General features: G+C 36.9%; 1 protein-coding gene and 1 non-coding gene across 3 annotated transcripts; both read right to left on the bottom strand.

Moving 5' to 3' along the window:
• Window positions 1-1,413: 1,413 nt before the first annotated feature.
• On the bottom strand, window positions 1,414-20,903 carry LOC141642669 (anaphase-promoting complex subunit 4). 2 transcript variants are annotated; one of them, XR_012543390.1, is made up of 20 exons: window positions 20,635-20,748; window positions 20,442-20,522; window positions 19,818-19,929; window positions 19,174-19,265; window positions 18,810-18,893; window positions 17,898-18,134; window positions 17,387-17,461; window positions 13,917-14,068; window positions 9,665-9,825; window positions 9,474-9,574; window positions 9,086-9,160; window positions 7,279-7,458; window positions 6,539-6,621; window positions 6,350-6,448; window positions 5,472-5,576; window positions 5,015-5,153; window positions 3,717-3,934; window positions 3,474-3,623; window positions 2,676-2,757; window positions 1,414-2,142 (listed from the first exon to the last, which is right to left on the bottom strand). XR_012543390.1 is itself a non-coding variant. In XM_074451530.1 (20 exons), exons 2-20 carry the CDS (start codon window positions 20,508-20,510, stop codon window positions 2,042-2,044), a joined length of 2,322 nt encoding a protein of 773 aa, XP_074307631.1. In that variant the 5' UTR covers window positions 20,511-20,522; window positions 20,635-20,903; the 3' UTR covers window positions 1,414-2,041. The 2 variants fall into 2 exon arrangements, 1 of the variants encoding a protein (XP_074307631.1); XM_074451530.1 differs by having other exon boundaries at window positions 3,717-3,941; window positions 20,635-20,903.
• Window positions 20,795-20,866, bottom strand: TRNAD-GUC (transfer RNA aspartic acid (anticodon GUC)). The gene has a single exon. It is a non-coding gene; the product is annotated as a tRNA-Asp (tRNA).
• Window positions 20,904-21,474: the final 571 nt, after the last annotated feature.

The following is a 21,474-nucleotide window of genomic DNA, read 5'->3' as shown; positions in this document are numbered from 1 at the left end:
AATGAATTTAAGTCGACAAATTATCATATAAGACGGTCCGGGTATAATATGAGACAATCTCGTGAATTATTATGAGCCTTCGTATTATTATAATGTATTTAGCTTTATTTTCTAGTAGTTTATGGACATACACAGGCAGTGGAGAACCTTTAGCTATGATGGGAGGGTGTGTGTACGGCCCCCACTGATTTTTTATATTTACGTGTTATATTATAATTCGGCCCCCCTTGCCTCGATGATTGTAAATTAAATATTCGTATACAAAGTTAATAGTTTAAGTACTTGGCCCCCTTATCGCTCGCTCCAAGATCCACCACTATAACACAAGTGAACTTTTTTGTGTGTTACAGGGTACATTTTCATCGATCATTGTTTTGTAGTTTTGAATTAATTTAGTGTACTAAACAATCCGCTTCCAGTAATGATACATTTCAACGCATTTTGGATCATCTGGAAACTTCTTTAAATTGTAAACACAAACTAAGCTTACATACATCCGAGTATCCGACCAATCTATTCCTTATTTCCTCAAACCAAACCTTGGAGATTCGCCAAGCGTACAACCAATACTGACAAACATTAGTCTTGTGATTAGTTCATTAACTGGAAAATTTAAAAGTTTAGGTTCTTAATTAAAAAAGAATCCCGTGTTTAATATTCAGAAGTTTAGCCAACATGTCAAAACCTCATCATTCTTGTTAGTAGGGGTGATAACGAGCCGAGTCGAACCGAGCTCGAGCATGGCCTTGCTCAGCTTGTGCTCATAAAGCAAAACTTGAGCTTGAGCCGATTTCGAGCTTATCTGAGCTTGAAAAGATTTTGCTTATTAACAAGATTGCGAGCTTGAGTCAATATCGAGCCTATATATAATTGTTGAATTTTTCTTTTTCTTCTTCAATATTTTCAATAACGAGGCTCGAAAGTTATATATACGAATATTTGAAAAAAATCAATGAGCTAATACGTGTGATACAAATTTATAATTATGACTATTTTTTTTATATAAAATATGAACATTATCTTGTCTAATCACACAAGTTCGAGCTGCTCGCGGCTTTTTCAAGCTGAGCTATCGTTAGCTCGGCTTGACTCGTTAAGTTCTTGAGTCGAGCTCGAGCCCGAGCCGAGCTCGAATTGCTCGCGTGATTGTCTCGTCTCATAATCAACCATACCTATTACTCTGTTAGAACTACACAGAGGAATGATAACTTTTGAAATTAATTGCAACAAGACATTTTTGTAAACTTTTGGCATTAATTGCAACAGGACATTTTTTACAACTTTTGAAATTAATTGCAACAAGACACTATTGACCCGTCGCTCTCTAAGAATTGCATAGGATTCGAGCATAAAGAATAAAATTTCCAAGTTCAAATTCTAATGAATGTGGCAAGGCAGGCATAAAAACAAGGGTTTTCCACAAAAAACCGAAATATGGCATTCATACTGAAAGTATGTTTACAATCTGCCAAAAAGAGGCACCATCAAAACACCAAACTTTAACATTCCTTACAAATCCTATAAGCTGCCAACTAGATAAATACAATATTCTTGGGTCACTTGACCTTTTTGAAAAGACATTGCCATTTGCCAAGTGATGGACCAAGACAATATTCGAAAAACGAAAGAGACGGGTAGAGATGGGTCATGAGCAATGCTACAACTCCTAAAAGATGCCTTATCGTAACTGCATTTACACTTGAGCATAACTAGTACAGACTCAACTGATGAGGTCTTAGCCTAGTGATTGAGACTTGGTCGGATGGATGAGACCGAGGGCTGGTCGACCATAGGTCGGTAGCTCAACTCCCTGTTTGCTATCATACAAACTGTGTCCCTCCTTTCTTCTCACAAATTAAAAGGAACAAAAATCAAGTTGAAACCTACCAAATAGGAGTCTCCTATCTTCATGTTCACAAGTGGTCACACCTTGCTCCGTCATAATTGTATTGTTGTGGCCTGTGGGAGCTGTCTCCTCCACATGAAGATTACTGCTCAAGTGCAGATACGTTAGAATGCATGAGCATTTAAATGCGGCATTTCAGTCCATGTCTGATGCTTCTTCCTCTTCTTCGTCTTCCTCAAGAATGTACACTAGGGCCCGCTTTTTAGCAGCGAAAACGCATCCAACACCTCTGGATGCTGTATAAGAAAAATAGAATGACAAGTAAATTTTTAACCCAACTTGCGGTAATTATTCCAATTTCTAATGGAGCCAAAAATTCATTACTATTTGGTTTTGGATAATGATGGAATAAAGCAAAATGGCTCACTAAAGTGGCCGCGCTCTTTCTATTGTAGTTCTCAATAGCAATTTTCATATTGGGTGGTGGTGTTGTATAACTTCTGGTGATGATTAGTGTTCACAATTAAGGACAGTGCCAATCTGTCAAAAACATAAATAAACAATTGACCTAATGCCAAAAGGCGCAAAATAGGTCCTGAAAGATGACTTTTTCTTGATAAGTCTATTATTGCCAAAGGACCGTGGTACAACAAAGAACGGTATACTTAAACAAATCAGTAACCAGGCGGTACAAAAGGATCTCTTGTTCTCTCATTTTCCTCTCATATCTTTCTATCTCAAAAAGCGGGTTGAGAAAGGACGGGGTAAATAAGGTTTAGCGTTTTTCTTCCGGTAACAAGTATTAGCAGCTTGAAAGTAGAATACTTACAGCTTACAGCAAGTGGTGGGACCACGCTATGAGGAATACTTCGCACCTTTGCAGTTTCCATTTGCAAGGGGAACACGGAGTCCTATATTTCACAAAATTAGGAATACTTCGTCATAAGAAAATATAAACGATGTGTACATCAATCACATAGTCAATGTTCCCTCCCAACCAAGAAAAAAACGAAGAAAGTTTCAGTAAGCATATTATTAAAAAACCTGCTGTAACTATTAAGAGTAATAAATATATTATTAGACGAAAAAACAATGGAATCAGGTGATTGTAAATACAGGCTAAAGTGCTAAACAACATTGATGTGCTACCGCTGACCCTGTTGGCTGACGCTACGAAAAACACAATTCAATCAACCTATAAAGCCAGGAGGGCGCATAAGCTGATTATTTAGATATTACTAATTTGAACAGGTTCTTTTTTAGTTCCTCCGAAAAGGCGCATGATAAGCCACATTTAACCAGGAAGGAATGATTGGTGGTGCTATACTGGCCATCTATTCTGGATTTAGTTCTCACCATTTCTTTATGGAAGTCAATGGCGTAGTCACAATGTAACTTAAGGGATCTTTCCACATTTTTTTTAGACAATTAACATTTTACGTTGCTAAAATTGGTGGTTTAAAAATTTTGTATACCTAAAGACCTCATGAAAAAAAAAAAATAGATGACCTAAACTAAAAATGACCCCATACTAGAGCAATTTTGGTTCCGCAAGCGACTAACGGGAGTTGCTCCATTTCTCAGAAATTTCTTGTCAAAGTTAGTTATAATTTTGAATAGCACACACCTGCAATTGATCTAGTTTCCAAATGTTTACACCATTGGAGTTTGGAATAGATATGAATGGTAGATCATCTGCTTGTAGAATCATCAAAAGAGCATCTCCATTGGTTTCTGAAGTAGCTCTCTCGTTCATAAGCATGACTATCTGACGTTCCTGTTTATAAAGAGAAGCACAAATACTTCAAAATTTAGAGACATGGTAGAGATCCAGCAAGGAAAAAGGCACAATGCATTTTCTGAACTATACTTTATATAGAGATAAGTCCACACAGCCGAAACTATCTGAGACCGACAGCAGCAACGCTTCTAGCTTACAGTATCCCTGTCTGACATTGATCTCATCCATAATTCCTCGGATTATGCATACACAGCTTGAAACATCTGATGACGACCATTCAGGTATCTGAAAAGCAATGTAGTCCACGAGGCTTTCTCGACCGGTCTCACATGTTGGAACATCGGGAGCTGTGTCCTAGATAAGATAATGCATTAGAAGCACCCAACAACAATCATAGACATCAGATATCAGATGCTGCCATGGACAGAACCTCTTTCCTAGACCTAGCAAACAGGTTATTCCGGTTGTTTCAAGTGCGCTACAATCAGGTAATTTCAGATACACAACAGTTCTAATTGGGTCGTTTTCTGGTCAATGGCTATGGGTCTTGTCAATAGTGACCTACGGATACATTGGCTAAATGTGGAATTTGGGTTTGGGTCTACTTCAGGTTGCTCTTTTTGGGTTTGGGCAAGCTCAGTTTTGCCAAGTCTAATCTAGTCCCACACTTTCCCTAGCATGCCCTGAAATTCGAAAACCATTCACAGCACATGAAAGCAAGCAGCAAATGTTGCGACATATGCCATTATGTTGTCTCAAACTGCACCACAATCCAAATTTCACAAAAATGAAACATCACAACAACATTACACCCCAGTGCCTCAATGACTCCCCAAATTGAGGAGTAAGGGAGGTCTGACCAACGCAGCCTTACCCTTGTATATTAGCTACACAAAGAGGCTATGTCCGAATGACCCAAGATGAAAATTGCATTGAGAACTGCATCGAAAGAGCCATACATTCTTTTACTATATTTTGATCTTTCACAACGAAACAAAAGAAGGTAGAACGCAAACATAGATAACATCTTGCAATCAAGACACAAAATAAATAGTCGATAAGAATTCACCATATATATAAGTTCAAGCAGCTATTTAACCTCACATGCATATACCAACAATTTGCCCACCCACCACCCTAAAAAAGGGGAAGATAAATCTGAGATCCGATGTCCTTATTGTCGGCCAGTTTCATAGGAAGGAAAGTTTAAGACCTATACTTAAGATGCAGGCATATGAATAAAACAACAGAATAGCAACCAAAACTATATTTACTATGAGGCAAGAAACTATGCGGATGTCCCAAGGAAAAAAAAAAAACATAATTATAACAGAGCCTTTTGATTCATGTCAGTTGCAAGCTTATCTATATTACAAGCAGTCTTAAACGTTAGAGAAATATTTACTAAAGAGCCCATAGGCACATACCCAATAAAATGATACTGATGCTGGAACAAAGCAGGGGATGGACGGTGGTGAAGATGGAAAGGAAAACAGTGGAAGCAACTGTTGACATGTTATGTCCTTTGAAATTGTTGTATACGGCATGTTAAAAGCCTCTCTGAAACTGGAACACGAGATCATTACATGAAAAATAAATCTTGAAAGCACAAGCATGTTTTCAAAGAGAAGCCTTTAAATAAACAGAAGTGAGGAAACAAATATACTCTTGAACAAAGAGCACTGCATATAAAATAAAACCATCATTCGATACAGTAGAGAGACGTAATATAAACTAAGCACGATGTCATGAACTTGAAAATGATGCTCCCTAGAACTTTAGAGAATCGGTTAAAGTTCATGAAGAAAGACACATAAGCACCTCTATGCAAAGAACATTTTTGTTAAACATCCTAATCCATATATAGAGAGAAAAAAGACCTACCTGGATTCCATATCACGGAATTCTTTAGCTAATGTGCGGTTCAAGCACTCCGTATCAGCAAAACCACCTAGCTTCACAAGCTCTTCAATTCTTTGAGTCGTATCCCTGATGCATTATGTAAATCACATTATAAAATCATAACGATAATAAACCAATCCATCAACTATATTAAACTCAATTCTAACATATTTATAGGCCAAGTAAAAGAGACCAACGTAGCCACATCGGCAGTCTTGAGAAAACTGTCAAACTTCTAAGGCCAAACCAAAACGATAAGGGGAAAAAAGACTGAAGTCCCGGATAACAGAGCTAGTAATGAACTGAGTCTTATTTCTGGTTATGTATTTGCTACACATTTTTTCCTCTTAAGAATTTGCTATGCATTAATACATGATTACATGATAAGAGGTAAATCGATGGTTACCGAAGTGCATGATAATTAACTTAACAAACAAAAAACATAGCAACCCCCGCCTAGGTTGGCAATGAATATGTCTCAGTGGAATCTGATTAGTTAGCCTAACCAATATATAGCCAAGTACTCCTTTCGTCCCAGAAATACCTTCCAAATACCAAAATTGTACGATTTAAGACATGACTAATTTCTTATATTCCATTTTTTTTATTCCAACATAATTAAAAACTATGAATAGTGAGCTTTCAACTGCATTAGAAATGGAGAACACTTAACCTATATACCACGGTTCTATAGTTGGGCATCCCCAAGCTTCATGTACAGTTCTCACTAACATTACTTTTTAATGTTCCGACATCTCCCCTTGACTAATCGATAACATATGATTTGAACGCAACGGAGTGTAAGAGAGGGGGGGGGGGGGGGGGGTCATGTACAGGCTATCTGTGCGTAAATGACTTACAAATCAACTTGAACGTGATGATCAATAACAGATTGGTCCAAAAGCAGCTTCACTGGGTCTTGATCGTATAGAAACTTCAAAAACATTACTACGAGTTCACTGCAGAGTAAAAAAAAAGAGACATTTAACCACTATCCAGAGATAAGAACAATCAAAGTTCCATTAAAATCAAACATAAATGATAAATACCTGTTGTACGTCGGAAGCTGATCAATTGATTCTGACATAAGAATTTTAATACATTTCAACAGCCAGGTGAAGAAGTTCGAAAACTGAGAAATTAAAATCAAAGAAAAGAAATGTTAAGAAGACATATAGCACAGTGAAAAGACTGAGCAACTAGAATAAAACCTCAGAAACAAGATAAGCACAATTTGACACCACCACAACAGCAACAAATAACACAAAATGCCTCGAAAGCTCCCGCGAATGGCAGGCTAGGGGCTAGGTTGTACGCAGCCTCACTACCTTATCAGTGCTTTAATGGTTTATAGATAAAGAAGAAAATAGCCTCAACTTTAGCATTGACCAGCTGCTACTTCACAGCATAAGAGGCTTAGACAATTTTATGAGTCAGTTTTCGTTATTCCGTCATATTTGAAAGCCAAAAAACGGTCAGGCATGGCTCTCCATTAAAAACGGAGTACAATACAAAATTTGACACATTTCAGTGAAGTTAACTGAATTTAACTACCAAAAATATTTAGCATTAGGCGTGATAGAACAATTAATTGAAAATATGACGGTCAATTTGAGACCATGCATAAATGTTTATTTTCATGTATGCAACAAAAGAATCACTAGCTGAATCGAGCTGTTACACACTGGAATAATTTGGCATTTCTATACAGGACTTTATCTTCCCAAAGAGCTGAAAAAAAAAATATTGCATATAAAAATTGTATGAAAAGGAAAGTCTGGCAGTGCACCTGCTGGACAACAGGTGAAAGAATCTGGACGAAACGCACAATCTGCATAATAAACATTCCAACTTTTTCGGTCGCATTGTCCATAAGTTTCTCATCAAGACCAATGCCTCCATACCGTGCACGCCACCTTGATAGGCCTCTAAGTTCTCCCATTCTAAAACCAATTATTTCTGCAGCTGGCTGGTCAAAGTAAATGAAATAACGTTATCAGCTTTTCTTTTGTATCAATAAGCTATGAAGTCATGCTTGTTACAATATTCTCTTCAGCAGTTCAGCTGTTTGGTAAACTCAATGTGGCAACCGAATATCTGAGATTTTGAGTACAGGTGACAAATCTTTTTTCACAAGTGAAAGACCAATCTTGTCATGCCACATAAAAAACATGAAAATTCAAATTGGACAATCTATGGCATTATTTAACACCAACACCACAAATGCTTAGTGCTGCAAAGAGAAGAGGGATGAATGTTGTTGAGAAGCTTAGGTAACTTATCAGATCCTTTTTTCTTGAATAGAAAGCTGTGCTAATGACGTACAAGGCTAGCTTATCAATGAGACTTCAGAATCACCTCCCCCATTCAGGAACTTTTATTAAAAAAGAAATGTAGCCATTAAAAGCCTGCCAACAGAATCATCTTCTCCTTTTGACGCCCTAGGCTAGATTAACAAACTTAAAAGTGCTCTGAAGTCGATGTTTAACAGAGCCACTGCTCCCTTCACCCAGACATATCCGCAAACATTACACATCCTTATATACAAAAACAGATAACAAAGTATCACATTGTGTTGCCAACTTACTAATGTAGCCGAGTGTTTCTCTGGTAAATAATTAGAACACGGCTACAGTTTTCCATTCAAATATTAGTCTTCCACCACAACAAGTCTTTTATAATGCTGATAACCAACCTAATAAGAGAATTTACAGGCAAAGGACTAGCTACTAACAGTGCAGATGGGAATCGAGAGTACAAGAATTGCTACCCTGTACTTCTGCCAGGAATACCTGACCCAGATCATATCGCAAGCTTTGTAAATGCTGGTTTTATCATTGAATGAAATCGCCTTTACAAAAAGGATTCACTAACAAGAGTAAGAACTTTGTCTTTAGTTTCAACTTTCGATTTGAAGTTCCTTTAATAACCCAAGTAAGGTAGGGCTCTTATTTAGTTAATTTAAGGAGTTTGCTCTAGAGGAATGTGAAATCAGTAGTTTTAAACTTTGAACCCCCAGTAACCCATATTATCAGCATAACCTGGTTTTTCCACTGTGTACTCGGATTAATTATTAGTTTCTGATTAATACATTGGCGTTAGTTGGATGCTCTTCTACTCGATGCTGTCCGAGCTTTCATCATGCCCTCTGTTTAACTTGTATTCCTATTTCAAACTCCTTCCTTTGCTGTTCCACTTTGCAGTTTGCACAATGTGTAAGCTTCTTGCTATTTTTGGTCATCAATGTGTGTATGTGAGTCGAGCCTAACATTCTAAAGGACTCCCTCGGGACTTGGAGAGTAGGGTGGTTTCTGTCCTTTGTAGCTATCATATCTCAAAGAAGAATTTCCGAAGGTGTTTGATAATTTAACTCGTCAGTGGAAGGTGTTCATGCACTACATATCTTTCCTCCTCCCCTTAGAACTCTTTGCCCTATATTTAAGCAGCAATTGCAACCAATAGTCTTCTGCTTAATCGAAACGTGTGAATTTTGACAATATCCCACCAGAAGAAAGGGAATAAAAAATACGCATTGCCTAGCTTTCATATACTGGAAAAGATGGATGTGCATGATAGAAGAGAAAGAAAGGGGGAACCTGGATATGATCAAGGAGAATGAGCTGTAGCTCTTTTCCTGCACTGGATACAGACTTCATTACACGCTTGAGACCCTATTCAGAAATATAGTATGACTATTAAACATACTTTTAAGGGTGTGTTTGGATTGGGAGATTTGGAGGGAAAAGGTATAGAGGGATTTGGAGGGAGGAGAATTCATTTGTTTGGGTAGAACACTAGAGGTGGAGGGATTTAGAGGGGAGGGAAAATGGATCCTCCATATCCCTTCTCTAAGGCAACTTATTTCTCCTCCATCAAAGGAAAGATTTGGACGAAAATTCCCTCCCTCCATGCCCCCCTCCCCTCCCTTTCCATCTAATTTTTCTATCCAAACAAGGCGTAACTCTTGAAGTTGATCATACATACCAATTCACCTAGAGAATTGACCAAAAATTGATGAACCGGTGGACTAGTTCGAGCACCACCCAAAAGACTCAAAAGCTCCTCTTGAGGTGAAGAGTCGAGTCCTGTGCAGATGGAAATAAATGTTTCTTAGTAAAGCATAAATTTACTGTGAAGCTGATATAAGGTTACGGATAGTTTCTTTAGTAAGTTACCATTGCTAATAATTAGTGTAGATAGAGAATGAAATTTGTCATGAAACATCTGCATAGCATCACACCATTGCTTATACATGATTGAAAGTGAGGCACGAATGACCTCTGTCAAATCTTCGACGTTTGATGCCTGTTGAGCAACTTGATGAAGCTCTTTTTTCCTGCATATCAAAATATCAACTATTCAGCTCAATTATGATCTTGGCAATGTTTAAGTGACTTTTTTTGTTGGATAAGAAAATTTATTACAACATCTTGATATTTTCGGGTCAATTAACAATTTAACATGCTAGTGTTATGGAATCATCAATGTGAAATGGTGAAGAAAATTGTTAAGAATTTGAAATGGGCCTGGCCATACCCCACAGGAGAGAGGATGCCCACTTCAGAAGTTCAAGAGAACTCCATCCTTTCTAAAACCAATTGGCGATTGGAGGAGAACCCCTAGGCCTTATAGAGTGAGCAACTCTCTACTCCATCAATGTGGGTTTCTTCTTACATTCCAACACTCCCCGTCGCATGTGAAGCCCACTTAACAGACCCACGACTGGGGACGCACCGGACTGGGAGCAAATGCTGCAGTGGCAATGAGGCTCAGTTAGATTTATGCGAACACAGACGAACACGGCCCCGGGCTCTGATACCATGTTATAATTTGAAATGGGCCTGGCCGTATCTGAAAGGAGAGAGGGTGCCCACTTCACAAGCCCAAGGGAACTTCGTCTTTACTAAAACCAATTGGCAATGGGAGGAGAAGTCGTAGGCCTTATGAAGTGAGCACCTCTCTACTCACCACCAATATGGAACTTCACATGTGGATTTATTCTTTCATTCCAACAAATAGAAATCTAGAGGAAGGGGGAAAACAAGAGAGTAAACAAAGCAAGATATGAGAAAGAGTGAGCAGAAGAGAGAACAATTCATAAGCATGGAGATAAACCTTTTTGGCCTTATTTGGATGGAGAGATTTGAGAGAAAGGAGGAGAGGAAGAGGGAGGCTAGCAAATATGGTAGGAAGATAATGGAGGGATCCATTTTTCCTTCTCCAAGGTAAATCAAAATGCCTCCAATAAAGGAAATATGTGAAGGGAAATTGTCCTTACCCCATTCCTCATTCCACCCCCTTCCCTCTCTTCCCCTTCCTTCAATTCCTTTCTCCTCCCTTTCCCTCGTCAAATGCTATCCAAATACACCCTTTGAGTGGGAGTTAAGAGGAGATACAATGGGGTGAGATAAGTGTGGATAAAAATCATGAGAAAAGTAACAGTGAACCTTGGGAAAAGAACAAAGAAAGATTCAAAATCAAAGAAAAAAGTTCCAAGAATAAACCTAACTAGGTTTAAACCCGTGAAATTCACGGGTTGTTCTCATCTATGCTCAGCAGGAATAAGACTGAGTATTTGAGGTGTCAGTTCACTAAGGTGGCGGGGTTGAGATCGACAGAGGCAGGGAGTATTATTTTCGATGGGAATGTTGTTGAGGGTTCGGATTTCTTCAGATATCTAGGATCTATTATTCAAAAAGATGGGGAGTTAGACGGAGATGTGGCTCACAGAATTAAAGCGGGATGGTTGAAATGGAAGAGTGCTTCAGGGTTTCTATGCGATAAAGATATGCCCCAAAGATTAAAGGGAAAATTTTATCGCACGGCAATTAGGCCTGCCCTACTTTACGGCTCCGAGTGTTGGGCCGTGAAGCATTGTCACATTCAAAAGATGAGTGTGGCGGAGATGCGCATGTTGAGGTGGATGTGCGGACATACAAGGAAAGATCGGTTAAGGAATGAGGTGATTAGGGAAAAGGTAAAAGTGGCGCCAATAGAGGACAAGATGATGGAAAACCGACTAAGATGGTTTGGCCACGTGAGAAGGAGACCTATGGATGCACCGGTTAGAGGTCGGAGACTTGGAGAACAGAAAAAGTCCCTAGAGGCAGAGGGAAGACCGAGACAGACATGGTTGAGAGTGATAGAGCACGATATGAGAGTTCTGGGGCTTGAGGAGAGTATGGTGACGGAGAGGGCAAAATGGAGGGAAAGGATACATGTGGATTTTTAGTATTTGATGTTTTTTTGACATATTTAGTGTTTTTTTATTTAATTTAAAGAAATTAATTTATTTATTTTTCTCTCCTTTATTACACTTTTTCACCAACCACTTCCTTATAGATTTCATCTGGTTCATTCCGGATCCTTCACTCTATTTCGGTTTTTAAAAATCGTTTTAATCTTTTCTCTCGATTTAAATTTTAAGTTTTTATAAAAGAAAGACGGAATTCGATTTTAAAACCCCTAAGTTCACCTTGACTTTCAATTACATTTTCGTTCTTCCTTTTTGTTTTTCATCTTCCCTTTTTTATTCGCATTTTGAGACGTGCGTGCACCCATGGACGGTTCGAAAAGATGATTCATGTCAGCCGACCCCAAATCATTTTGGGACTAAGGCTCTGATGTTGTTGTTGTTGTATTTGTATTGAATGCAATAGTTATATGATTAAAGAGTATACTTAGTATCATATCATTATATGAATTAAAATGATTGCAAGTTTGAAAAAGGTGAACATACTAAAACCCATATAAATATTACATGTAAAGATGTAGGGGTAATGGTAGATTGGGGGGTTGCAAAAATTTTAGCATATTTGGGACTTGTGACATATTTGACCGATCAATTTGCTAGTTTTTTGGTGTTTCGCAAACATGTTTAGTAGTTTAGGGTCAAATTTACTATTTTAAAATATGCAGCTCGCCTACCTTATTCTATCAGTACATTAAGAAAAAATTAAGTTCGCTTTTTTAACCATGGAAAATATTAAACCATACCTTCATTCTATAGTCCATAATTTGTTCATGTCTCAATTTTAATATGTTAAGTACCAAACATCTTTAACAAAGTCTGCTAATTCAATATGGTAGTCGTATGTAAATTTATTGTATGTTATTATATACTCTGTACTTACTGTTTCTATCATTAATAAGGTGCATATTGTAAAATTATTGTAGAGATAATCGCTATGGAATAATTCATGCTCATAATATGTTATGAACCACAAATTAGAATACCCTTCGTGAACTATTTTATTGTAATTTGCCAACTATCGTAAAAGCTATATAGAGTTGTCGGTGGAGCAAATATGGTTATTAAATATTGTACCCGTTATAGATGGTGGGAGAGGATGGAGCTTTTGTTCTTGTTTTATACCCACTTACTCGTTATCTATTAAATTAATTATTTTATTACAGTTTAATAAAATTGTTTATTTGCTTCATATATTTATTGAAAAAGCATTCAAAATCATAATTTATCAACTTCTTGTGTGCGAAAAGATTCGGGATGTGATTTATGCTCATTGAATAAAATTTTACTCATCTATTATTAGTTATTATTTCTCTTTTGTCAAGTTACATCAGAAAATATTAAATTTTGTTAGTTGATGGTTTAGATTGAAGTAATATGTATGGTCACAATGTTAATAACGAACAGTGGTTAATTAATTATATGAATTTGTTTTTTCATACGTTTTTTCCTTTATTTAATTTAAATATTTGTTTATCATAAAAAAAATAGGATAAACTCCAACCGTAGAGAAGTAAGAGAACCAACAGAAATGCTTTTAATTCCCATTTAAAATGTATGATGATTGAATATGAAATAATTTATTTTCCTTATTTACTCATATGCCTCTATTTCATAGCTGAGATTGACATGTCATTTGTGCTAACAATATAGGCCGACATGTCAGCAGTGAGTTAGAAGATTAATATATAGTATGATATTGATAATATGAGAAAATTTATTAATAATTCGAAATTAGATGGATAAGGTACCTATAAGGAACTGAATATACATAGCAAACTTAATTACGCATCATGGGAAATTGTAAATAAGCTCTCTTGGGTCTCAAATGTGCCTTATAAGCTTATAGTGTTGTCAATGAATCTTCATTGCATTTTCTGTGCTTTGATAATTGATATTGCACATTATTACTTCTAGTAAATTATTAATTGCAAAGGTAGATGATGAACACTACAGATTTTAAAAAAATGCAGTAAAGGTAAGAGGACTCATAAGGTACATCTAGGACTACATAATCCTAAAATAGGATCTTGTGAAAGCACATTGAAATATTGAATGACTATCAGCATGAAGTGAATGAATAAAAAAACATACACTCAAAAGTAAAGTTAGGGATCAGTATTTAGGCATTTTAAGTAATAAAAAAAATCATCAGACTGCCAATTTACATATATTACCTCCTCCGGAATATTGATGTGTCCAACACAAAGCAATGCAAACCCTTGGTTCTATGTCCAGCCAACTTTCCGTGATTAAATTCGCCACTGAATTTGCTGAGTTCTCCAGAGCATATGATGATCATGCGACAAAGATCCTTTGACAAAGCAATCTAATGACAGAAAACGAAAGAAAGTGTTCACCATCTAATTGATATGCATAGATGGAAGACCAATTAAAACATACTGTCAGGGAAATTTAAAACAATTTGGAGGACATTTCAATGAAATAGTTGTGTACTTGTTTCAAATTTTAATATGAAAGATGATTGATTAGACCATGTGATATGGATATTACTGATTGAATAATTCTTCCTCCAAATTCGTAAAGCTCATTGGCCTGAATCTGTTCAGCCCAAATTTCCCTCTTCTCCAACCACTGAATGTTACAACGTCCGATATGAATCAGTTGTTGAATGGACTAAGAGAAACTTGAACTCCCCCCATCTCTATACCACCTTTTCTAAAAAAATACTCCTGCCTTTCATATAATTATCTTCCAAAAGTGGCAGCAAAAACGATTTTCGGTTAAAAATTTGATAACAATTCTGGCAAGTATTTGACTTTTTCCTTTATGGAGATTTTTACCTCTATACTACCCTTCCCCTTGTTATAGCACACCCATCTCCCTTACATCTCTTCAATAATTTGAAGCCTAAACACCACCTTTTACACCAGTTTCAGGTATTTCTTTGTCCTATGTGCTCTCATTCATTATTTTCATTCTCTACCCACTCACACCTTTGATCTTGACTACATGACCAAGTCTCTCCCACAAATTGGTTAGATGCAAATCATGCAACACCTCACAGAACTTGCAAAAATACCTTCCAGAGAATCAAAATTGTACACATGAGAAGTGGGTGACAGACAACTAACTGGATGCTTACGAAATATCTAATTGATGAATCAATCTTCAATCTTCAATGCCCATTCAATGGAGCGGTTCACATCTTAAGTTCGAATATACAAATCAACGTTGCCCAATAAATTAAGTTAACTGTAATTAAGAAAACCCCAAATTTAGCTTAATAAAGAACCAATATTGAATTTAGCTTAACCGCATGACCAAGTCTTTTTCTATCTCTTTGCATTTTGAGGTGTGCGACACTCAGTGACGGTTCTTAAGGATGATTCATGTCAGGCAACCCAAATCATTTGGGATTAAGGCTCCAATGTTGTTGTGAAGAACCAATGTTGAATGAATTGAGAATAATCCGATTCAAGCATGAAAAGTGAGGTAGTTTGTCCTTCAACGTTGTTGATTGAATTAAGAACATATGTTAAGCGAATTAAGAACAAATGTTGCATGAATTGGGTTTTTTAAAATGTAAGCTGGCATCTAGAGGAAGCAAATGAAAAATGAAACATGGTTGTGAGACTATTTAATGCTAATTCGGGAAATCACTTCTTTTTTCATCAGTGTTGGAATGTAAAAACCCCACACGTGAGGTCCCATATTGGTAGTAAAGTAGAGAGTTTTGCTTACTTTATAAGGGCTAGGGGTTTTCTCCTATTGCCAATTGGTTTTAGGAAAGATGGAGGTCTCTTTGGCTTGTGAAGTAGGCACCCTCTCCCCTTTCAGATATGGCTTTTGGTGTAGGTTTTGGAAGAAAACTACAGAAAAGGTGGGAGTTTTAAAGGACTTTTAGAAAATGGGGGTGTTTCGAAAGTGTGGTATAGAAAAGGTGAGAGTTATCAATTTTCTCATTAAATAATAATCAAACAACGTTCTCATTAAATAATAATCAAACAACAAAAGTGTCAACCAAAATTAAGAAAGGCAAGACCCATGAGGAGAAGACTTGCCAACAAGCTCTACATTTGACGTGATTGTCTGTGTCACTCACATGGTCCCCTTCATTTATTCCTTCCCTAATCAATTTCTATCAGGTGCGTTTTTCATTCTTATATGCATCATCTCAGCCTCTTTGATAGATATATTTAAAAACAAAGTCACACAAAAATGCATTAATTCAATAAAAGAAATACTCCTAATAAAAGTGAGAAACAAAATGAAAATAATGTATTGTATAAAGTATAAACAGGTCATTGAATCTAAGGGAACTGATTATATGTTCACCACGTTAGAATCATGGAATAAAGCTTAAAAAGTTTGCACACAACAACAACAACAACAACATCAGAGCCTTAATCCCAAAATGATTTGGGGTCGGCTGACATGAATCATCCTTTCGAACCGTCCATGGGTGAACGCACGCCTCAAAATGCGAATAAAAAAGGGAGAATGAAAAACAAAAAGGGAGAACGAAAATGTAATGGAAAGTCAAGGTAAACTTAGGGGTTTTAAAATCGAATTCCGGATTTCTTTTATAAAAACTTAAAATTTAAATCGAGAGAAAAGATTAAAACGATTTTAAAAACCGAAATAGAATTAAGGATCCGAAATGCCTTAAAAGTAAACCAAGTAAAATCTATAAGAAAGTGGTTGCTATGATACTCGGACTCGCCTGTTTACTCGCCGTACCCGTATCCGGCCGATCCGACACGGATACCGACACGGAATTCGTGTCCGGTCGGTAGCTTGAAAAACGGACACGTCTGAGGTCCAGATCATCGTAGAAGATAGACACGGTTTTAGAAGAGGAGTACCTGACGCCATTGAAGAAAAGTCCGCGGAAGCCATGGAAGAAGGCGAGCAGAAGGAGATGTGTTTATGAGGGAGAGGAGAAAGAAAGACTGGTAGATTTATGGGGAATAGAAAATTGTTATTTTTTTATCTTTGCTTTTACCAGAAGGAATTAATTGTCTCGATAGACTAAAAGCTTTTGTTATCTTCTCTCACTAATAAATAGTGGGGGTCAGTCTGTGGGTCTGGGTTTTTCTTTTTTTATTCTCTTTTATTCTCTCTTTTACATCTGTCAATTTCAACCAACCATAATACTTTCCCACCTAATTTTCAACACGCAATTATACATATGGAGTTTTTTTTTTTTTTTTTTAAATTATAAACTAGGAAAAATATAAAATTGGAAATAGGTTGACCGTGTCCAAATTTAAAAAGTGGATACGTTGACCGTGTCCAAATGTTGCCGTATCCGTTAGTTATTCGTGTCCTCGTATCCTAGATTTTATGACTTCAAGTGTCGGATACAAGGATTCGTACCCGTATCCGTACGCCGTACCCGAGTCCGAGCAACATAGAGTGGTTGGTAAAAAAGTGTAATAAAGGAGAGAAGAATAAATAATTTAATTTCTTTAAATTAACAAAGAACATGTATGCTCAAAAGCAACTAGATGATTTATTAATGATGTTTGTGTGTGATTCAGGTAAATTACTTTATAGTCGGAAGAAAGGACTAAAGAAACTCAACTACATGCGGCCAGTAAATAATCAGATGATGTTACTGTCCCATAATATAATAAAGTTCAGTAAAAGGAATTACTAGATTGGAGTAGAGAATGCAGACCTTATAAATTGAAGCTTGCAGGACACGGTGAGCTGCTTCCTCGCCAACGATTGGAAGAGACAAGCTGTGTATGTTCTGACAGAATCACAGTGACAAATTTTAAAAACAGAGTAGTACAACAACAATATCTACAAAAAACAGAATAGTCAACACAAGGCAAACTCTATAATATCAATCTAAAAATTATCACATCCTTTTGCAATGTCCTTGTAACATGTTTCATAATCCAGGAGGTATAATCAAACCGCTATGTTCAAGATCCAAGGAAGGTTTAATATAAGAATTTAAATTTTATACTGTAACTAATAAGAGACTGATTTTCTTTTTCATATCTAGCTTTTTTGTTTTTGTTTTTAACCCTTACACACCCACCCTGAAACATTTGGGGGCCTTATCATTACCCGATGATTAGATCATCTGACTTGGAATATGAGATTCTCATATAGAAAATATATGCATGACAACTCTTGAGAGTGACATATTATAGTAATTTGAACGTGAAATCACTCACAATTTTTCCAATGGCAAATATACCAAATATACTAAAGCAAATTCCACCCTCACTATCTGCGCTGCAGAGAATGTTGAACTGTTGATGTGAAGTATTTAACAAATCTTGGAAGGATTCTTCATTGTTATCCATAAGAGTGGAATCTCCTGATACTACTCCAGGCATTCGTGGGACTCGAGGAGCTGGAGGGAAGAAACGCGGAGTACGATCTTCATAAACATAATCATCTTCATCGTCCTGTTTAGGATATAAAGTTAAGTTTCCATAGTGAGAAGTGAAAAACCAAGTGTAGAAAGCAGATAATCGATCTAGAATTGCATAGAGCATTCCAGCAATACAGCAATCACATACAACAAAATTACCCCAATGTCTCGAGGGCTACTATTTCACACTAAAACGACGTGGGGGAAGCTGTATGTACGCATCTTTACTTGTGTGTTGTAACCAAAAGTCAAATTTCAGATTACCTATTATGAAAATTGCATCGATCATTGTCTCAATGGGCTACTATTTCACACTAAAACGACGTGCAAGCACTATAGAGAGCCATTTTGCTTTTTTCCTGTATGACCAACTAAGAATATTAAGATTTGACTCCATGAATCTATTGAAATCAACAACATTCACATACATTTTGTAAGTTTACCTTAAGCAAGAACCTTAGGCCTGAGGCGACAAATAATTTGATAACGGAGAAAAGCGCGGTAGGATCAGTTGTTGGATCCTCAACCAAATCATATACTGGAAGAAGGTTCGTCTAGTTTGGTACAGTATAGACTCGTAGTGCTTTATATTGAGCCTAGTAGTGCTCTATGAACTCCAACCCATCCCCCAACTGAATCAATCATCAAACATGCAGCACCAAGGAATACCAAGATCATTCAATATTCAAACAATGCATAGTGTGCTCACCTGTCCGCGTCCATCAGCATCTTCCCAATTAAGACAGACTATGGGTACATTGTGAGATTTAATGCTTCTTAACAGCTTTCCATTCTGCATCAATAGCAACATTCACACTTAGGTAGGTAAATAAGTATAATTATGTTTCTTTACCAACTTTACATATTGTTCCTTTGTATCAGACTGGAACAGAAAACTCGGAAAAGGTTTATAAACCAAGTGCATAGAAGCTCGGAATTAATCCTGATAAATGGATTCACATTAATAACCTAATTAATCTTGGCAAAAAGCAATATACCAGCTGAAGCGGCAATGCCATACAGGATTGTAAAAATACAGAATGTGGTAAAATAAAAATTCGGCGTGCACTTACTTCAACGTCATGCAATGAAATTGTTCCATCTTCGAGTCCAACTGCGATAATTTTACCATCAGGTCGCCAACATAATGATGAGACAGGCTTCCCTACAGACAATATAATAAACAGCACAGTAGATTTCAGCACACGAACCCTTTGATTACACACAAAAAACTATTCAAAAAGGGTGTTACATGTAAGACTAGCCCATCGATCTTATATATAAGTGAGGAACACACAAGAAAATGAATGAGAATGCCTCATACACTATTCTACATGTAATGTGGCGCAAAAAGTACTTAACTTTCACGGGACTTACATATAGTGCTAAAACCAAATGCACCGAAAAAAAAAAAAGGAAGTACAACTAATATTATAGGACAAACTACACAAAAAATATGAAACTGCAACTAATTCCAACATGTTTTGGGGTCGGTTGACATGAATTCATCATTTGAAACCGCCAATAGCAAGTAAAACCATACCACAAAGAAAAAAATGTGTAAGCCCCTCATTAATAACTAATATTATTGGATAACATTCAGAATTATAATGACAACAAAACTCACAACTGCTCCATAACTCATCACAATGCTATTCCCATTTCCCACTCAAGATCACCAAACTGAAGGAAGACAAAAAAATTGAACAATCAATACCAGGTGATATCGTCCATAATCTCTGCCAATTGAAGCGGTGAAGTATGATCTTGGAATCCTCCGTAACCATTGCCAATAAATCTTTTTCCGGATTCCACTCAGCCAATTTAATCTAATTACATATATATCCACATCAATCATAAGTAAATCAAGCTAAACAACAACACTAAATTAAATCAAAACATCTTGTACTAGACCAGTCAACTTAACCACGCCAAACTTCAAAAACCCTAAACCTTGATCCTACATTGTAAAAAATGCGGCAGCCAATAACAATCGACATATAAAGGAGGTAACTTTGGATCAAGGAAATTCCACCAGACCGTCTCACAAAGTAACAAAACAATGATTAAGGGTGCAAAAATTACCCTCATCCCAAGCAAAGTGTAAAAATGTGGCAGAAAGTAGCACTGGGCATATATAGGGAGCAAAGTTTTGATCATGGAAATAGTATGAGACCGTCTCTCGAAGTAGGAAACAACATCCGAAGCAAGGTACATTGTAAAAATGTGGCAGCAAGTAGCACTGGGCATATAAAGGGGGATAATTTCCGATCATCAAAAAAAGATGAGACCGTCTCACAAAGTAACTAGCAACGAATGAATAAGGGTAGGAGGGGGATACCTGAGAAGGCGCTGGTTTGTCGAATTGGAGCTGAAAGGGAACAGCACGGGTGGAATCATCGGTTTCCATTAGGGCAAAAAGCTGTAAAATTCAAAGTGAATAAAGTAATCAAATCAGCATGTAAAAAACCCTAGCATTTGAAAAACATGCTTCAGTTTTGATAAGTAAGTGGAGAAATGTGAGAGTGAAGTACCCTGTGTCCCTGTGCTAAAACTACGGAAGATTGAGAAGAAGAAAAAGAGGACAATAAATAATGGGATTTTTGGTAATAGATGATTTCAAAGGCGGGGTTGAGTAGAAAATAAAATACTGCCTTTGGTTTGAACTTTCGAGGATCTAAAAATATTAAAAAGCGCCGTTGCCGGGGATCGAACCCGGGTCACCCGCGTGACAGGCGGGAATACTTACCACTATACTACAACGACCTTGTTGCTGCTTCAAGCTTCTTTATGTTATTTATTTGTTTAACCCATTGGTTGCACAGCACTTCTGCTTCTCAGAGTTTTCACAGTTGAATACTTCCAAAACCTACCGAAAAAGGAAAGAGGAAGAAAATCCGACTATCATGAAAACGGAAAGAGGGAGGAAATGAGTGAATAGGAGGGAGTAACTTTTATGTTAAGATGCGCTGCCTTCCGCATGAAGGTGTATCCCCAATTCCCATTCAAATATTTTGACAGTCCGTCTTATTATAGACGGTCACTATCCGTTTATAGATATAGACAAATAGTGGCCTTCTCACAAAATGGAAGTGGGAGGGCAAGTGAAGATATCAATTTCCCACCCACTTCCACTTTCATTTGTGAGGGAGACACTATCTGTCTATAACTATAGAGGGATAGTGTCCGTCTATAATGAGAATTTGTGATATTCTAACGCCCTATAACTGAATATAACCCGTGTTTATTACTCCCTCCTATTTTAAATAGCCTTCTCTCTTTCCTTTTTCATCTATTCACAATATCTTCCTTCTTTTCTTATTTAGTAAAGTTTTATACTTATTTTAATCACCTCACCCCACAATAATAACCCA

This window comes from Silene latifolia, chromosome 2, assembly GCF_048544455.1.
Source record: "Silene latifolia isolate original U9 population chromosome 2, ASM4854445v1, whole genome shotgun sequence".
NCBI classification, from domain to species: Eukaryota; Viridiplantae; Streptophyta; class Magnoliopsida; order Caryophyllales; family Caryophyllaceae; genus Silene; species Silene latifolia.
Note: the sequence above shows the minus strand (reverse complement) of the source record. Positions and strands in the feature narration are given on the sequence as shown.